The 19,341-nt window shown below is 37.7% G+C and overlaps 1 protein-coding gene across 3 annotated transcripts in view; it reads left to right on the plus strand.

The window, feature by feature from the left end:
• Positions 1–19,341, plus strand: part of Exoc4 (exocyst complex component 4) — a 739,210-nt gene that overhangs the window by 27,742 nt on the left and 692,127 nt on the right. For all 3 annotated transcript variants that reach the window (XM_050147958.1, XM_050147959.1, XM_050147960.1), the window contains exon 3: positions 829–1,023. In XM_050147958.1, the coding sequence (XP_050003915.1) occupies positions 829–1,023 (195 nt within the window). The remainder of the gene's footprint in view (positions 1–828; positions 1,024–19,341) is intronic.

Genomic DNA, 19,341 nt, shown 5'->3' on the forward strand with positions numbered 1-19,341 from the left:
CAGTAGACTCACCATGTCAAGACCAGTGGGTTTGAGCCAGCCTGAACTACATGAGACCTTATTTTTTTTTAAATTCTTTTTCCGTGTATTAAACATTGAAATTTTTATTGGGTAGAAAATAGAAACTTACTTTTATGATGTGATTGTGATTATTATCTGTATCCCAATCCCTTTTATCCCCTAACTTCTCTACATTTAATCACATTTTGCATGTGCAGCAGTGAGAATGTACAGTTTATACAGAATGCTGGATATTGTCTATTTAATATCAAATTTACTGATACTTAAAGTGGGAGGCAAAAAAATACGTCATGTGTCTTTGAGATTATTTCTGCATGTGTTTACTTCTTTTTCAATGTTGGGCCTAATTTTATTGTGGTCATTTGGGAAGAACACTGAGGTTCTTGGTCATAAACATTGGCTGGAGTTCTAGAGCTATAAGCATGGGCTGTGTGGCCTTCAGCTGCAAGGGGATTTGGGGAAGGAATACTGGAACTGGACTCTCATACTGATCATTCCTCTGTTTAGGTAAATCTGCATTTGTATGGTGCTTCATATTTTCAGAGTGCCTAATATCCATTGTAATTATTTTTAGATTCACTCAAAGGTATATTAGAAGTATTTTCTCATTTCATGGGAGAAAAAATAGAAACACAGAGAGGTAGTGATGCATCCAAGTGACCAGAATCAGGATTAGAATTTAGAAAGGGGACAAACCAAGGGGAATAAGTGGGAGGGAATTAGGACCAGTGTGGAATACTAACCAGATTGGTGGTTTAGGCTGACAAGATTTTGAATTGACTCAAGATCAGATATGTTTTATTGTAGGTAAAAGAGAATCTACTTTCCTGCAAGATGCTGTTGCACTGCAAACGGGATGAACTTCGTAAACTATGGATTGAAGGAATTGAACATAAGCATGTCCTGAACCTGCTGGATGAAATTGAGAACATAAAGCAAGTGCCTCAAAAACTGGAACAGTGCATGGCCAGCAAGCACTACCTTAGTGCCACTGACATGCTGGTAAGATCAGCCTGTCTAAAGGCTCTCATGCAAAGATTCCAAGTTCTCTTGTCTCTGTATATAGTATGGTGCAAACAGGATTGTCAAGCCCTTGGTGGGGAGCCCTAGCGATTAAGAAAATGCCTCACACACATAAACACAGGCCAACCTGACCTAGGCCATTCTCCAACTGAGGTTCTCTCTTACAGGGTCACTCCATGTCTATGTCAAGTTGACATCAGTGTAGAAGAGAACAATGAAGACATGCAGAGAGAAAACAGAGGTGGCTTTCCAAGTATGCACCTGTCCTTTTTAACAGACCATTTACATGAGTCCAGTTTTTTGACCCTAATGCTGCCCCAAGAGCCCTGTGTTAAGGGCATGGTCTTTTTTTTTTTTTTTTTGGGTTTTCGAGACAGGGTTTCTCTGTAGCTTTGGAGCCTGTCCTGGAACTAGCTCTTGTAGACCAGGCTGGTCTCGAACTCACAGAGATCCGCCTGCCTCTGCCTCCCGAGTGCTGGGATTAAAGGCATGCGCCACCATCACCCGGTTTAAGGGCATAATTCTTAGTCTGCCCGCAGCACTATTGAGAGGTAGTGGAACCTTGAAAGTTAGGCCATTGGAGGCATAACTTTAAAGGACTCCAGTCACTTTCTGACTCTTTTTGTTTCTTGGTCACAATAAATGAGTGATTTCCTCTGCCACATGCTCCCAAGATGGTGAAATACCTTGTCCAAATAACCATGAACTGAAACCTCTTAAACTATAAACCAAAATAAACCTGATCCTTCTCATGAGCTGATTTATCTCAGGTGTTTGTTACATCAAGGAAAAACAAAGTTTAATTTCTACAACTTACAACAAAGAATTTAATGAAGTTATTTAATTAAGACCTGAGCAAAAATTAGTTAAGGAAAGGTCAATACTCATTTTAAGCCTTTAAATAAATGAATTAGGCCATAAAAGAATTTTCTGAAGTCCTAAAATGAACAGAATTAACCTAAATAAGCCCTAACAACCTATTCTAATACATGCCATTTAATTAAAAGCAGACACACACCAAAACAGTAATTCAGTGATAAAAGTAGCTATATATATGTTCCATAAACATATATAAGCTTATCTTTTCATGAGTGTTTTTTTTTAATATTTATTTATTTATTATGTATACAATATTCTGTCTGTATGCCTGAAGGCCAGAAGAGGGCGCCAGACCTCTTTACAGATGGTTGTGAGCCACCATATGGTTGCTGGGAATTGAACTCAGGACCTTTGGAAGAGCAGGCAATGCTCTTAACCGCTGAGCCATCTCTCCAGCCCTAAGCTTATCTTTTCGAATAGCTAAATTTTGGTAAATTAGCAAAGATATATATAAATGAACACTAATACTGAAAAGTAGGTTTTACTGTTGTACAGCCCTGTCATTATGAACTAAGATGTTCCCTGATAAGATGCTGGGAACAAGCTAGACCTGGCTGTGATCCTGGCTGATCTCAAGGCTGAGACCTCAAAACTACAAATCCAAGGTCCACTCAGGCTACAGAAAGAGTTTGAGACAATCTTGACAAATGAGTAAGACCCTATCTCAAAAAACTGGATAGATGCCAGGTAGCATTGGCACATGCCTTTAATCCCAGCACTTGGAGACAGAGACAGACAGATCTCTGTGAGTTCAAGAACAGCCTGGTCTACAGAATGAGTTCCAGGAAATCCAGGGCTATACAGAGAAACCCTGTCTTGGGGAGTAAAAAAATGAAATAAAAAATGGGCTGAAGACACGTAGCTTAGTGGTAAAGGGTAGAGTGCTTACCAATCATGTGCAAGGCCCTGCATTCAGTGGCAAGTACCAAAAAAACCCACCAACAACCACACACAGAGCTAAAATAATAACAATAATAATTCTCTTACTACAGAAAGACACTCTTATTACACCAATACTCTTTGCACTGTTAAAACTGATGATTCAGTTGACTTATAGCTAATATGTGATAAAATATCAGGACACTTCTCATTCTTTGGTTACCAAATTCCTTAACACTTCTTACAATAAACTTCCAGCAAAATTCTTAATGGAAGTGAATCAGTGTTCCCACCAAGTCTGTCAGAGTTTTCCCCAATATAATTTGTAAAGAACTTGACTCTATTGTGGATAATAGAAAAATTCAAATACAGCACAGCTGATGTTGGGCTTATTTAGACTTCTACAGAGATGAAAATAGATATGGTTGTGTGTAAATTGACAGCCCTCTAGAAAAGCCACCAGCCCTGGAAAAGTCAGGACCAAGAGGGTGCAAAGTCTGGCTTGACATTCACCACAAATTGCAGCCTGTAGGAACTCCATTAATCCAGTAGGTGTAAGGACACCATGGACTAAGACAGTAAAGGCCATGTCACAGAGCACTCCAGCTCTGTAAAGGTATTTCTAAAATTAATATCAAAGAAGTCATTTTCTTTCTTACCAGGTGAAAGGAACAAAACAAAGCTATAATCAATCAAAAATGACTTCAAAACCTTTATGGAACACCTAACCTTACAAATCTTCAGGTCTATGTCACAAAATTTCATTCTCTAAAATGAGATCCATGGTCGTCCTCCAAAACTAAAAACAATCTCTCATTACCATTTCAACATGATTTTAGTAGTGATTTCTTCCCGCTATATTTCTTGCCTTGGTTCAAAGGGCAGAAAATATATAGATAATAACCATCCAGCATTTCAAACCCTTCCTCCACTGGTTTCTGTTTCAAGTTCATACTTGTACCTCCTGCGTTGGTCTCCCTTAATGATGTGTGCTAATATGAACCTTTTTTTTTCCTCTCCAAGTTGCTTTTGTTTGTTATAGCAACAGAAAGCCAACCAAGACAACTTGTCTTAACTATATGTGGGTTAGAGTTGGGTGTTGTGTTTTGGTGGGAGAGAACAAGAAGTATAAGCCATATACTTCATCTATTCAGTTGTAGAAGAGAATAACCTATTTATTTATAATTTTTTTTTTACTAATTAATAAAAGTCTAAGACCTACGCTTAACCAGATAGGTATAGTGATCATAAATACTAGCTAGAATCTTTGTGTTTGGGGTGAGGGAAGGGGATAAACAGTCCCCTTTCTCAGAAGATCAATGTGTAAGATACATTGTTTCTTTTCCTCCATTTTAGTTGTTTTTTATTTTGAATACTAATCCTTTGTTTGCTACATGGGCTATAAATATCGCTTTTCAGTTGGTCTTTTGTTTATGTTAGGTTCTCTTATAACATTTTAATGCAAAATATCTGAACATTGCTTATTTAAGGTATGCGATTTTAGGGAGAAATTTCTATCTTTTTGTCATTAAGAGAATTTTTTATTTTGTTCTTTAACCCATTCTTATTTATGCTATTCTAAATAAGATCTCTGTGTGTTAAAGGCCAGCCTGGTCTACAGAGCAAGTTTCAGGACAGGATTTAATTTTACTTTTGCTCTTTGTCCTCTCTTGACTATGCATTTATTGAATCCTTCTTTTGATTTTTAATACTGTTTGTCACATTCCAAATTTTCACATATGTATGTATCTCCAGGTTTTCATTTTGTTCAGTTGGTCTTGCCTATTCGTGTACAAAAATCATGGCCTTTTAATTACTATAACTTTGTAATATATATTGAAAAGCAGTAAAAATGGTCCTTCATTTTGTTCTAAATTGCTTATACTCTTTTGGTCCTCTCTTTTTCCATGATAAACTTAGTATCAGTTTTGTAAAATATCACAAAAAGATGAAAAGAATTTCATTGACTTTAAGGGATTTGTGTGTTAGCAATCTTGTCTTCATATCAGTGAACCTGTGCCTATTATGACTTTTGATTATGCTTAGCATTATATTTCTTTTTTTTTATTGAGAAAAGGAAAAAAGAAGTTTCCGCCTCCTCCCAGCCTCCCATTTCCCTCCCCCTCCTCTCACCCTTCTCCCCTTCCCCCCACTCCTTTCCCTCTCCCCCCACTCCTCGCCCCCTCCCTCTGCAATCCAAAGAGCAGTCAGGGTTGTCTGCCCTGTGGAAAGTCCAAGGTCCTCCTATTACACATATATATATATATATATTACATGTATAATGGAATATATATTCCATTAAATTTAATGTACCACCTATGGCTCAGAGGTTAAGAGCACTGGCTGTTCTTTCAGAGATCCTGAATTCAATTCCCAGCAACCACATGGTGGCTCACAACCATCTTTAATGACAACTGGTGTCGTCTTCTGGTGTGCAGATATACAGGCAGGCAGAACACTGTATACATAATAATAAATACATCTTTGCTGGGCAGTGGTGGCACACACCTTTAATCCCAGCATTTGGGAGGCAGAGGCTGATGGATCTCTGTGTGTTAAAGGCCAGCCTGGTCTACAGAGCAAGTTTCAGGACAGCCAAAGCTACACAGAGAAACCCTGTCTCAAAACAATAAACAAACAAAACCCCAACCAACCAACTAAATAAACAGAAAACACAAAAGCCCCAAAACAACAACAAAAAATAGCTTTTTAAATTAATTATAGTGTATTTATTTGTTGTATATAAAGATAAGGTATAGCTCTTTTTTTAAAACATTTTTTTATTTGAAAATATTTGTTTTTTGAAATTAAAACACAATTATATCATGTGTTCCCTTTCCTTTTCTCCCTCTAATCCTTTCTATATGTATTTGTGTGTGTGTGTGTGTGTGTGTGTGTGTGTGTATGTATGTATGTATTCCTAAGTATGGCAGCACATTCTGCTCAATTTTTATAATGTTATTTGTATGCATATAATTTCAGGGCTGACCACTTGGTTTGGGGTAATCAAATTGGGGCCTTTTTTTCTGGGAGGATTATTTCTCCCACTCTCCATATTCCTTAATCGCCTACGGTTAAGAGCATCATGAGTTTCTTTTCCTTCTGTTATCATGTCTGTTGCAGTCGTCTTTGTTCAGGTTCTGTTTAGGCAACCATGTTATTGAGTGTAGCTTTTCTGATATTTCTAGGAGATACAATCTCACAGCAAACTTCCCTGTTTCTCTGGCTCTTAAAATCTTTCTACCTCCTTACACTAAAATCCCCGAGCCTTAGGTACAGAAGTTGTGTTGTGGATGTATCAGTTGGGACTGGGCTCCACATAGTTTCTCCACTTTGATGGGTTGCAGCTTTCTTTAAAGGTCTCAATCTATTTTTGTGCATCAGAAGATAGCCTTCAAAAGCAATTTCTGTGCCTTTACCCTGTGATTCCAGAGATGGAACAATAAATGACCTTTATCTGATGAGCCATTTTGTTGTCTTTCTTTTTCTTTTTTTATTAATTGACTATTTTCCTGGATTGATTCCCAATACTGTCTTCTAAGACTTGGCTTAAATTTTACTCAGTTTTCTGACTATCTCAGATACTACATGCTTTTCGTTATGTTTTCATAAGCAACATGGATTTCATTATCATATAATTGCTTTTATATATGTGGTAGATCACTGATTGTGGAGTTTATATCTTACCCATTTTTGCCCGCCCCTTCCTACCACAGTGATGTTCTTAGAGTCAGAGTTAACAAATCATTATCCAGGTGGTGAGCTACGTGAAAGATTTTAATACGTAGAGGAAATGGAGGAACTATGCTTTATTTCCTCTGATTGGTGAATTTATTTTTATTTTTTTTTTGGCAAGTTACTCAGATTCCTAACCTTTTGTAATATTTAAATTAGCAAAACAACTTCATTAGAGCTAATGTGGTTATACACCTACTTTGTGCTGATATTAAGTATGGGAAATGGATCTACTCCTTTCACTCTTACAGCTGGGATAGATGGATTTCTGGTCTCATTTCTATTTTATAGAAGAGGTAATTGTGCTTGATTCAGGAAGTTGGTATACCCAAATGTACAACAATTTGTCTATTCTGTCCACAAAAGGTTGGGAATATTCTTCAACAGTCTTGTGTATATAAGAGTGTAGTATGAGCTCTGCAACTACTGTTTTACTGGACCTCATATGAAAAACAATTACATTTCCTTTCTCCATGGCTATGTGCTGTTACAAATAAAATGTACCTAAGGAAAATGCAGGGTCCATAAGGAAATCATCACTAAAATGCATCAGAGGGAAGTAAAGACAAACTCTTTCAAGCCCCACTGCTTTCCTTGGATTTGTTTGACAGAAGACTTTGCATTTTCATTTTAAGGCAGGTGCAGACACAGATATGTAGTAATTTGATCCCCTCCACAGTATAGGTTAATAAACCCACAGTAAATAAATCAGTGGTGACCCATGGCTCTTGCCACCTCCTGCCATTCCTCTTTTAAAATTTGACCTGCCTTCTAGCTGTAGGCTTGGCTTCTAGTTGGAATTTCATTTCTTCTTTTGATATGATAACCAGACTATTTCATAAAATAATTAAATTGTCATGACAGGTAATGTCTGCAAATAGGCCCATCCTTTTGTTCCTTCTTTAAAGTAAACAGTTACTGTTGGCTTATGAAAAGCTAAAAATGATCCAACAAGAAGCCACATAGAAATCAGAGGCTTGATTAATATTGTAGCCTGTAGCATTGTGATATGTATGGCTTAAATTAGACCTGTGCAGCATTGTGCTGGTTGCTGCAAGCACATTAATGACATAATTTCTGGTTGCTGCACCACATTTCTGCAGTCTGTCCTTTGTATTCCACTCACATTAATTGAAGTAATTTTGCCAGTGAAGCGTGTTTCAAACCTCTGCATTTAAATTGAAATTTTAATTCCCTTATTGTCTTGAAAAGACGGCTGAAGATGCCTTGTTACAGGTTTCATTATCACTCAAAACACTCCAGCTGCTGGTTTTAATGTACAATGACTGATTAATTCTAGAAACAATTATTAATATAAGAAAAGCAGTTTCTTCCCAGTGGCATGAGTAACCAGGAAGGTATTTCATGAGAGTTAATATTTTTATAAACTTTTTTTTCCCAGGGAGAATTTGTGTGTAGAAGTCTGCATCATATGAAAATTGCAGGGAGCGCTTTGAAAACCACTTACACAAGTTCTGATTTATCAGCCATAGAAGTCAATTCATAATTGCATTCAATCAGTAGAAGCCAAACCAGTGTGAGTCGTTTAGAGACACTTTAGCTGACAGTCACACAAGGCTTGTGACTAAAATAAATTTTCATTTCTAAGCCTGTCTGAGATTGTAGAGATTTTGAATGTCTTTTTAATCATTTTGTCTTTATTTTTATGCCTTTACAAAAAGAATCCATAGCTATATAGTTAAATGAGGATTATTATGAAATTATAATAACATTTATGTAGTTCTCTTTCCCCCAAAGGATCTTGGGATACCTTTCTATGAGCATTGTGTAATGGAGTTATTTTCCTTATACTTTGAAAATATGACCTTATCTGAGATAGGCAACTATTTAATTGAGTAGTTTTCTAGAATTCTGTAATAAAAATATAGTAGTATTTTCAGTTCATATGATTCTTTGAACTTGTTTAATGATATTGAGAGCTGTATCTGACAGACTTGAATCTCTTAGCTTTGACTCTTAACAGCAGCATGATTTGTGGCCAAGTCATTTACCTTTACTAACCGTTTGAGTTAAGAACACTACTATATACCTCCGAGGTTTGTTGAAAGATTTAAAGTAATCACAAGTGCACATTATAAATTCTTTAAATGTTGATAGTTATTCAGTCTTTAAATTGGTATGTTATAATCTCAAAATTTGGTCTAGAGGTGGACTTATTTTGAGTTGGTAGTAAGTTGAAGTAGGGCTAGATTAAGCATTTTTCACCTGTTTAGTCAACATGAATATTCCCTGAATGTAAGACTAGCTCATTATTTTAATTGTACATTTTTATTTTGTGTGATAATTTGAAACATTATACAGTGTAGGTAATTAGCCTCTCTATATTTCTTGATGATCCCACAGCCCACTAGTCTGACTAGGCTGTTTCACAAGATCGGTATTTTAAAGTTCTATATTCTTAAGTTTGGCTTAGTCTACTGTTAAGACTTCCAACTGAATTTTTAACTTTTATTTATTATGGTTGCCATTTTTAAGATTTCTATTTGGTTCTTTTGCAAGATTTCTTTCTGATGAATATGTCTCTTCTCATGAATTGTTTTTCTAATTTTGTTCAATCATTTTTTTTTTTTTTTTGGTTTTTCATGACAGGGTTTTTCTGTGTAACAGCCCTGACTGTCCTGGAACTAGCTCTGTACAGCAGGTTGGTCTCAAACTCACAGAGATCTACCAGCTTCTGCCTCCTGGGTACTGACAAGTACCTCTTTCTGACTTTTTTTTGTATTTTTTTAATCCTCACTGATTTTCCATATTCTTATTAAAAAAAGTAGGCATTTTTTCAGTGTCATTTTCTTTGAAATTTGTTGATAGTTTTTGTTTTCTTTGAAGGCATCTGTTACTTTGTCTTTTCACATGTCCTATGATTCTACACTGATATTTTCACATTTGCTGCATCACTTCGCTCTGTCTTTTGTATAAGGTAGCTTTTATTACAAGTAGCTTTCTTCAGGGTTTATGTCTTGTGGTATTTGGTTAGCTTTGGTGCCAGTTGGGCACCATAATGTAATCTTGTTAAAGCATTTATAACTGTAACTAATGGTTTTAAGTGCAGTGTGTGTTGTAATAGGTTAGACAGACCCACTATTTGGAGGGGCCATGTTGGGGGGTAAAATCAGTAGTTGGGGTTGGGTGCCTCTTTATGGCCACTCCAGTGGTGGGAGTGGTGTTTTGGGAGTGTGCTAATGTTTCCTCGGGCACTGCTGTGTCAGCTCTGCTCTTGTCAAGGCCTCTGGCACCAATAGGCACAGTAGGGATGGGGCCCTGCAGCACTTTGCCCTCAGACCCAGTGCAGGTTCAGCAGCAGCCTGCTGTATGTGGGGGTGGTGATGGGAACATAAAGCACTCTATGCCAGAGAGTTTGCCCCTAGGGACTAGTACTCTTGCCATCAGCAGAGGCACGACTAGCTTTGTAGTCAGAGTTCTAGTATTCCTTAGCACATGCTCAGATGGATGATCAAGATCAAAAGTTCTAGGCCATATTTCTGGGAATTGGCATGGATGGAATTCAAGTTCTCTGTCATTAATTCCTCATTCAGCCTATAGCAAGTAAATTTTCATGGGAAATTCATTCCAACTACATGTTTAATCATGTGTTGTAAGCAGTAGGTAACTAAATATGCTAACCTGTTAGTCATTATCATTAGATATAAGCCAGTTTCAGGATTGGAAATGGCTTATTAATAGTATTGATTTGACTTTTAGCTGGTTTCGGCTATTCTTTCTGGTTTAGATCTCAGGGATGATGAACCACAGAGGCCGTTCGTATTTGTGCCAGTGAAATTGAAATTGCAGACATACTGAACTTATATTTTCTTCCTTATGGACTGGGAGGAGGTGATCATGCATTGACTCTCAAGTGATGAATGGACAAGTAACAAAACCAGGCAAATGTAAGTTCAGTTTCCCTGGCTTGAGAGTTTTTTTTTTTTTATTATTATTGTCACTCTTGATGTAAAAGCATCACGGATATCAGAAGTTGGACATATAGTGGGCTTATGGGCATCAACCCGGCAGTGGCTCAGTGACTGCACAAACATTCTAGAATTCTATATGGGTTTGCCCACAGCACATTGAAAATATGTCAGGGATGAGTACTGTGATAATCATAGCTATGGCCCCTGTGTTCATAATTTTAGGATCAGCTTTTGAGGCTAACATTATATAGTATTAATTTGTCAGGGAAGAAGCAATATGGCACAAATTTAGTAACTGAATAAAAGATGAGAATTTTTTAAATTTAAAAATTTATTTTATATGTATTGGTGTTTTGTGTGCATGTATATCTTTGCTCCTTGTATGTGTGGTGCTCACAGAGGCCAGTGAAGGACATCAGATTCCCTGGAACTAGAATTACAGATGGTGATGGCGTTGCTGATTGCTTCCATTATTGGCCTGTTGTCTGTGAAGGTGGTCTTAACGTTGGAAGAGGTCATTTGCTGAGTGAGAGACGGGAAACAGTGTTCTGGGTGGGATCATACAGTGGGGGACATGTAGAAAGAAAGGGCTACTAGGGACAGTGGGGCAGGCTTAATTTGGCTTGTTATTTTGGGGTAATACTCTGAAGCTACTTTTAGCCACATTTGAAAGTCCCCATTCCCTCAAACTTCTGTTTGATAGGTTAGGAAAAGCTACAAATAAAGTTATTAAATGAGTTGACTTTTGTGTACCAAATTAACGAATAGGTTTGTAGTAGCTGCAGTTAATTTTTTATTACAGAATAAAATTGCAGAGCTTTTTAGTAACCATTTTTCCTTCAGCTCAAACTTTTTTTTTTTAAATATTTGACTTTGATGGCTGGAGTTTCTAAAAATCAGGTGATCTGGTAGGTATCTTAATTTTTGCTTTTCTTGAATCTGCTATTCATTTAGCTCTTGTTTTTTTTTTTTTTTTTTTTTTTTGAGACAGGGTTTCAATGTGTAGCCTGGCTGTTCTGGAACTCACTCTGTAGACCAGGCTGGCCTTGAACTAACCAAGATCTGCCTGCATCTGCCTTGTCAGTGCTGAGATTAAAGGCATGTGCCACCACTGCCTGGCTACTTCTTTCATTTTTAAAATGAATAAAAATTCTGTTTCATTGCGAGACCCCTTATGAGGTTTAGCACTTTTCATTTAATTTGTCTGGAGTGGTGATTCCTAAACTGTCCATTGGAGGATCTTTCAAGAATTCTAAAGTGTAGGCCACAACCCAGACTGGTTGTGTAGCTACTGGTTTTGGTCATTTTGGACAGTCTCCAAGTAATGTCAGTTTTTGGCTAAGTTTGAAATTCATGGTTTAGCGTTTAACTTGGTAGAATGGAGCAGGACTCATTGCTCTTGCCTTTATTTAATACCAACTCAAAGTAATAATAGTTGCAAAGCAAGTATTTGTGTAAAACTACATTAGTGATATTTACATTCATGTAGAAATGTTTGGAGGTGCTTTGTTGCCATCCCCTATTGTGTGTTGGGTATAGGTGATGACCACCTGGCTTCTATTCTGATGTTAGAGTCAGATTATGCGGTTTAAAAGAGCTTCGTGTAATAGTTAAACTAGGTGATTCAACAGGTTTAGACTATGTATTCTTAAGACTCCAATCTTGCTCATGTATCTCTTGCATCTTTGCTGTTGGTCTGATTTACTGTTTTGCTTTGATGGTTTGACATTGGGGTACAACTTTACTGCTTGACACATGATGGCTGTGTTTCGTGTGACAAAGTGGAAACGAAACAAAAAGGGTTTCAGTCTAAGATGTTGTAGATTCTGGTCTTGTCTCCACAAGTCACCAGTGCATTCAGTCTAGACAGGTGGATTCTTGTCATCATTATCTATAAAAATGATAAACATTATTGAGTTGTTGTGATAATAAAGGTGAACTATTGCATGCAAGGTGTACTCTATCAAATGTCAATCAGTATAAAGATTTAAAGCGCTATAGGTGCCATCATTGTTATCACTATTACCAAGCGCAAAATAAAAAGAACAGATTACTGGTAGTCCTGGACTTGTTGACACTGAGCAAGCAGCATTTCTATCCTGAAGCCAGTGTCACTAGGTACACATGTTTAGTCAGGTAAACTATCCGAGTGTTTACACACTTGAGTTTAGAGGAGGAGTGGTCCAGAATAATGCCCAAGTTATTTGTTGTTGTCCATTACATTTTGGTTTCAGTTTCACCTATGGGCTTCTCTAAACAGATATTTGACTGGTTGATCTTCAGCCAGATGTGAATCAGATCTTTGTGCCAGTTTAAATGATGGCAACATGTATTGTTGATAGATGTATGTGTGCCAACCTGATTATGGTCTGACAGTGCTTAGTAATTTTTACTTACCTTGACAGGATAGAATTAACGTGTTACAATGCCTATTTTTCTCTGAGGTTTGTCCTGATTCTTATTAGTTGTGTTTCCCTAGCTGTTAATATGAAACACCCTCTTTCCTTTAGGGGATATTCAGAATGTTTGTTAGTAAAGGGCTGGTGAGACTGCTCAGCATTTCCAGTGGGTTTATGGGCACATGCAAAATACGGCTGAAATGGTCTGGATTAAGTGTGAGTTTGAAGAGATGCTCTGAGATCTCCTAGGAGTGTTGTTCTAAAACTTTTTCTTGTCTCAGAATAGCAAATAAGTTGCTATGTAAGTGACAAGTGATTGGGACACTTGTTAAAAGAGAATGTCTTTCCCAGTGTTCTGCTTTAGGAAAAACTTACACTTGCATACTCTTCAGAGAGTGCTGGTGAGAACTGAGAATTGAAAGGAACACAGGATTCAAACAAGGGAGCTCCCCCCCCATCCCCCCAGCTTTCCTGTATGCAGTTTACAATGTTAGGTCCCAAACCCTGGGACAAAAGGCTAACTGAGGTTTCATTAACATATCAAAACATATCAAAGCAAAATATGGCCTGGCTGCCAAGTTCTCCCTGTGTCCCTCAGTCTTTATGTGTTTCAGGCCCTCCTGGCTGGCATACCTCATACCTCATACCTTTGAGCTTCTCTAGCCCAGGAGCTGGGCTGCCCTTCCCTCAGCTGCTGCTCCCTTATCCAGCCGTATGGTTACCTGGTCTTTTTCATCTACTCTCTTGGCCAGTCTTTTAGCCCAAGCCACCCCCTCTTGGTCTGAGGCTCTTTCTTGTCTCTCTCTCCAACCCCACATGGTGCAATGCTGTCTGGTCATGTTCACTCTGGACTCTCCCAGATGTCCCTGCCTCGGGCTATGCTTTCCCTTTTATGTACAGCAAACTCCTACACAGTACCTAGAAGCAGTTATGTCTTTTTTTATTTCTTTTTTCATTCAATAAGGTGTTAAATGTAGTTTAAATAGGAAAGTAAGACTTTATTTATTTATTTTAGGTGAGGCTTTTTAGAATAAATAAGACTCTTAATTTGATTTTATGTCTCAGAACTCCTGAATCTGAATTCTTCTTGTAGAATTTTATGTTAAAGAAGATTTTTCAACTATTCTGTGTTCAAGGGCACCTGTTTATATGGGTATAACTATCATAATAAGATTTGTGAGAGTATGACATTTGCAATGAATTAGAGATAGGGAGTTTATTTAAGTCATTTTTGATGTACTCATGGTATAAACTGTTATAACACAACACATTGATAGATTTTTTATTATGTGCTAATGTTTCTAAATTATTACAAAATGAAAAAAGAAAGACATGCTTAAGAACTTCTGATGAATGAAGTTCTCCTTTGTGAATTTTTGTGTCTTTCAAGTTCCTTTGATTAAAAATTTATTGCTTTTGGAGTTTGGGAGGCAAATAAAGCTTAAGGAAACAATATCACCCTCCCTCTCCACATAAAATCAAGATAGGCACCTAGTTAATCTTTAAAGATCTCATATAATATAATATAATATAATATAATATAATATAATATAGAAGGTTCATACATTTCACCTCTCAACTAATGTTATTCTGTGAAGTCTGGGCTGATGGAATTTCTTAGAAGACCCAATTGGCCTTGCTTCAAGGCAAAAATTAAAAAAGAAGAAAAATTTTGCTTTAATGAAGTTTGAGAATTATTTGTGGCAGAATACATGATAGAGGGATCAAAAAAAAGAAACAAAAACTTAAATGGAGTGCTTGTCCAAACAAAATTTAAGAACAGCTTAATAAGAGTCTGGTTTGTAAGGTAGTAATGTGGTGAGATCTTTGATGAAACTACAGTTCTCATTTGGTTTCTTTGGACTTTTGTTTTCTGAGATTTGAAGAGAGTCTAAAGAAGAAATTCACAGATGGGCTTTCATTTTGCTGATACTTTATCTCCCTTTATTCACTTATCAATAACTTCATATTATTTGCTTTATTCTGTAAATTCCATTATCTCTCAGGCAGTCTATTGCATTAAGCCCTGAGTACCCAATATCACCTCATTTACTTGAGGTGTGCTTGACCTCAGCCCCCCCTTCTCTCTTTGTTAATGCACCAACAAGCACTGAGATCTCTCTGGGGCATTATCATTTGGCTGTTAGCTCAACTAATAACAACCCTTCATTTGAGCTGATGAAGGTTTATTAAATAAAAACATGCAATAACCCTGGCAGTAATGAAAGGAGAGTGGAACTAGACAGCATCTTGTTTGTAATGGTGAGAGCATGCTGAGTCTGCATTGGAGATACTGGCCTTCCTGAGGGAGATGGGGCCCTGAATAGGTCAGATCAATGCTGTGTTAGCAGACTGGTTTAAGAATGGGCAGTTTTGATTGTCTGACCTGATCACTGTTGATTATCATACAGGCTGAGGACTTAGTGGGAAAGATGTTCTTGCTCCAGGCACTTGTCCTTGCTCTGTACCACAACTGTCTCAGCTGTCCCAGGAAGTCTGTCTCAGGCCAACTGTCAGAAACCCTGAGGCCTTCAGAAACTGACAATGTATAACCACAGAGAACAAAAAACAAAAATAAAAACAAAACAACCAAACCACCACCACCACCAACAAAAAAACCTTCCTCTAGAGAGAAGCTAGCATTAGAGATTGCTTTTCCTGTACACCCTTAAGACCTCCCCAAAACTTCATTATTGCTCTGAGACCTGAATGGACTCCATTTAGTCTCTTTATATATGCCTCACTCTTTTTACTCCTACCTAACATTTTCTTCATGGAGTAGCACTTGTAACCATAAGTGCTGTCATAGTCAAAAGTTGAGTGGGTGACAACAACTGAGATTTACCTTTTCCACTTCATATCTCTTACTTGTGGTGTTATAGTCTATTAGTAAAAAATATTCCTAATTCACCTGTACAGTTACATACACAGAGTTGTGTTGCGTGTGTGTATTTAGCAAAGTGGGAATTCATTAAGGAAAGGTTTTAGTACAAATTTCAGGAAGGGGTACTCTTCAGAGTTATATAAAATATTTTACAATATGACCTCCCAGATACACCAAAGCTTTTAGTCTTTGCTCCTGAAATTGTTAGGTTTATCAGAGAAAATAATAACAGGTAGAATGGCTTTCCAAACAAATGTATTTCCTCAGGAATACGTGGGCTCATTTATTCCCAACCACACAGGCTTTCACACATCACAGCACATTCTAGGAGGCAAAGACTAGATCTTTGCAAGGTTACACTAGAAAGGTTATCCAAATTGTTTCAAAACTATTGTCTTTGGCCACAAGGATCACTAACCAGGGACGTGCCAGCTCAAGTCTATAAACAGGCAGTAGCTGGACAGATGGCTAAGCAAAGGTATCTTTTTTTGTGTAAAGTTGATGTGTTCTTATGCAAGATGTGGTTTTCAGTGAGTCTTTGTAACCTTTTTTTCATTCTTGGTTCCACATGAGTGAAGACTCTCCATTTTGGCCTCTGTGCTTTGCTAGAGTCTGGTATAAATGACTTAATTGTGGGAGAAACTTCATTTTTTAAAAAATTTTATCAAAAGTGGTTAACACTGACAAGGATTCCATTTCTCCCTTGTGGATACTTAAGATCGTGTAGTTCAGCTCTCACCAGCGGGATGACAGACAGCCTAAAACTAAGAATGGAAGAAGGATTACAAAGACTCCCTGAAAACCACAATCTTGCACAGAAGCATATCAACTTTATACAAAAAAGATACCTTTGCTTAGCCACCACCTGTCCAGCTACTGCCTGTCTATATACTTGAGCTAACAGGTCCCTAAGTAGTGAACCACCATTTAGGGATAATAGATAGAAGCCTTCTTGGCTCTTGGTATGTTTGCTAGACTGGTTTGGTTTCTGGTATACCCCTTTTGAAAAACAATTGCTTTTTCATGTTACTTTTGCTTTGCGTCTTTCTTTGTGGGATAGCAAGATTTTTCTTTGTTTCTACCAATTGTGAGTCTGGTGATTTTTCACAAGTTGAAATAAGCTAAATAGCCAATATTTGATCATTATGACCCATGAAAGTAGTAATATCTATTATCTTTAAAGCTCTGTTCAGTTGTTTTTCTTAGTTCCTGTCTGATAAATATTTAAAATTTTGTGAATTAACTGAAGTAAAGTAGAAGCATTTGGAAACAGAAAGATGTAGGATTCTTGGTCTCATGCTTGCTTTGAGGTCTGAACCAGGGCCTCTCCACAGGGAGGCTTGGAGGTGGTGTCTCTGCCATCTACAGCTACGTAGACATTTGGGAGTAAGGATCCATCAGGGGAATGAGGGTGAAGTCTCCTGCTTCTCTTCTTCTCCTCTTTGGCTTGTATCTTAATTTCTTTTAGATAGTTGCTAATAAGATTTACCTCTGCGAATCGCTCCTCATCCAAATAAAAAAATTCTTTTATAGCATTTCTTTAATGAAGTAGTTGGAATAATGGCCAGCTTCACGGTGTTCTTTAAAATGTTACTACTGATTTATGACACAGCACAAAAAATAGATTTTTTTGGCTACTTAAAAGTTTAAGGGTTATTAAAGACAGTCCCCTAACTGTATAATAATAATCTCCAGTTTTTGATGTTAACATCAAATTGAGAAATAAAATGTAGGAAGAAACAGATAGCCATGGTAGTTCTTTGTTTATGGGTACTGAAGAGAAAAACTCCCAGAGGCCTGAATAAGTAGAATGGAGTCTTTATTAACCTCCAGCAAGACTATCCAAAGCAGATTAGCAGAAAGCAGCCTCAATTTCCAGTTGGTTCGAGTTTTTAAGGACAAAACCCACAATTGTGACACACACAGAAAGGCAGTTCTGAACATTTGAAACAAGCAAGTCTTGTATACAGAAAAAGAAAGATAGCAGTTAATCTTGGTCAGGCAGTTAATCTTTAGTTCAGATTCACAATTTATGGAAATTTACGGCTGGTCCAGAGACTAGTTTTAATCAAGATAATTTTAGCACTTAAAGTATTTTTAGGAATATTTTCATGAGATGGCATTGTTATGCCCAGATCACAGGGTTTCCCCCCAGACCACTGTGGAGTCTGAGTCTGAACTTTTTTTTACAAAAGCAAAGAGCCTTTTTCAAGCTCGAGCTTGGACCCCTGTGTGTCCAATGCAGTGGTGAGAACAGAGAGTGTGGAACCTGAGTGGGGGTAGGTTTTATTTATTTATTTATTTATTTATTTATTTATTTATTTATTTATTTTTATTTATTTTTAATCATAGTTGAGGTTGGGGGTAAGGGGATTTTAAGGTTTAGGATCCCTGATTAACTGACATGTAAATGTTTACTGGTGTCTTGGTGAAAGGGGATAGGTATGTGCTGGGCTAAGGCATCTAGTAATCCTGTCTACAATGGTTGGAACGTTAGGGATTTCCTATGGAAAGGTGGATTTTTTTTTACAAACTATTTATTTATTTATTATGTATACAATATTCTATCTGTGTGTATGCCTGCAGGCCAGAAGAGGGCACTAGACCTTATTACAGATGGTTGTGAGCCACCATGTGGTTGCTGGGAATTGAACTCCGGACCTTTGGAAGAGCAGGCAATGCTCTTAACCACTGATCTCTCTAGCCCAGAAAGGTGGATATTTTCTCCTTTCATGCTGATTGGCCTATTTCTGGGTGGTTCCTGGGTAGTCTCCGTTTGTGGTCTTTGCTGGAACCAGGTATTGCCTTAGGGTAAACTGAAATTTAGGCCTACTCTTTGGCTGGTTTCTATTGAGCCTATCATGGCAACAGTACAGTTCAGTAGCCTACTACAGCCTCCATTACAGAGACCTTATTTTTTGTAGGCATAGTGTCACCACCAGGCTTTTGAACTTCTGGTTTGATAGCTGTATATTTGGACTGTATTGGATAAGTTGACCATGCTTCAGTGGTAGGCCTTGCATCTAAGAACATTTGAGCCCTTGATGATGGGGAGGGTATGGGAATGATACAGTGTTGGGTGGGAAGGGAAGTGGGATATATTTGGGGTGAGTTCAGAGACAGAGGGTAAATATGATCAAAAAAATGTGTAAAAATTTCTGGGAAGTCTTTAAAATGTTCCCTATTAGTATTATCTATTATCTTTACTACATTGTTTATTTAAAAAATATATATGTAAGAAAAACGCAAATATTTTTAGTTGACTATTATGTGTTATGGTAAAATGCCGCAGGTCCCCAAGTGGCAGCAGTGGGCAGTGGGCCATGAGACCACTGCAGGCCACGAAGGCAGCTGGTCCCAGGCAGGGAGCCACGCGGGTGAGAGACAGACTTATTAGGCATGCCATGCTGAGAAAGTGGCATTATTTAGTGGGTTATGGAGGGGAAAGGAAAATGGGGGAAGGGGAGAAGGAAGGAGAATAGAGAGAGAGAGAAAAAAAAAAGAGTAACAGAGAGAGAGAGAGAGAGAGAGAGAGAGAGAGAGAGAAGAAGGGAGGGAGGGAGGGAGAGAGGAAGGGAGGGAGAGAGGG

Source organism: Alexandromys fortis, unplaced genomic scaffold, assembly GCF_014885135.2.
Source record: "Alexandromys fortis isolate MF-2015 unplaced genomic scaffold, M_Fortis_MF-2015_v1.1 scaffold_57, whole genome shotgun sequence".
In the NCBI taxonomy this organism is placed as follows: domain Eukaryota; kingdom Metazoa; phylum Chordata; class Mammalia; order Rodentia; family Cricetidae; genus Alexandromys; species Alexandromys fortis.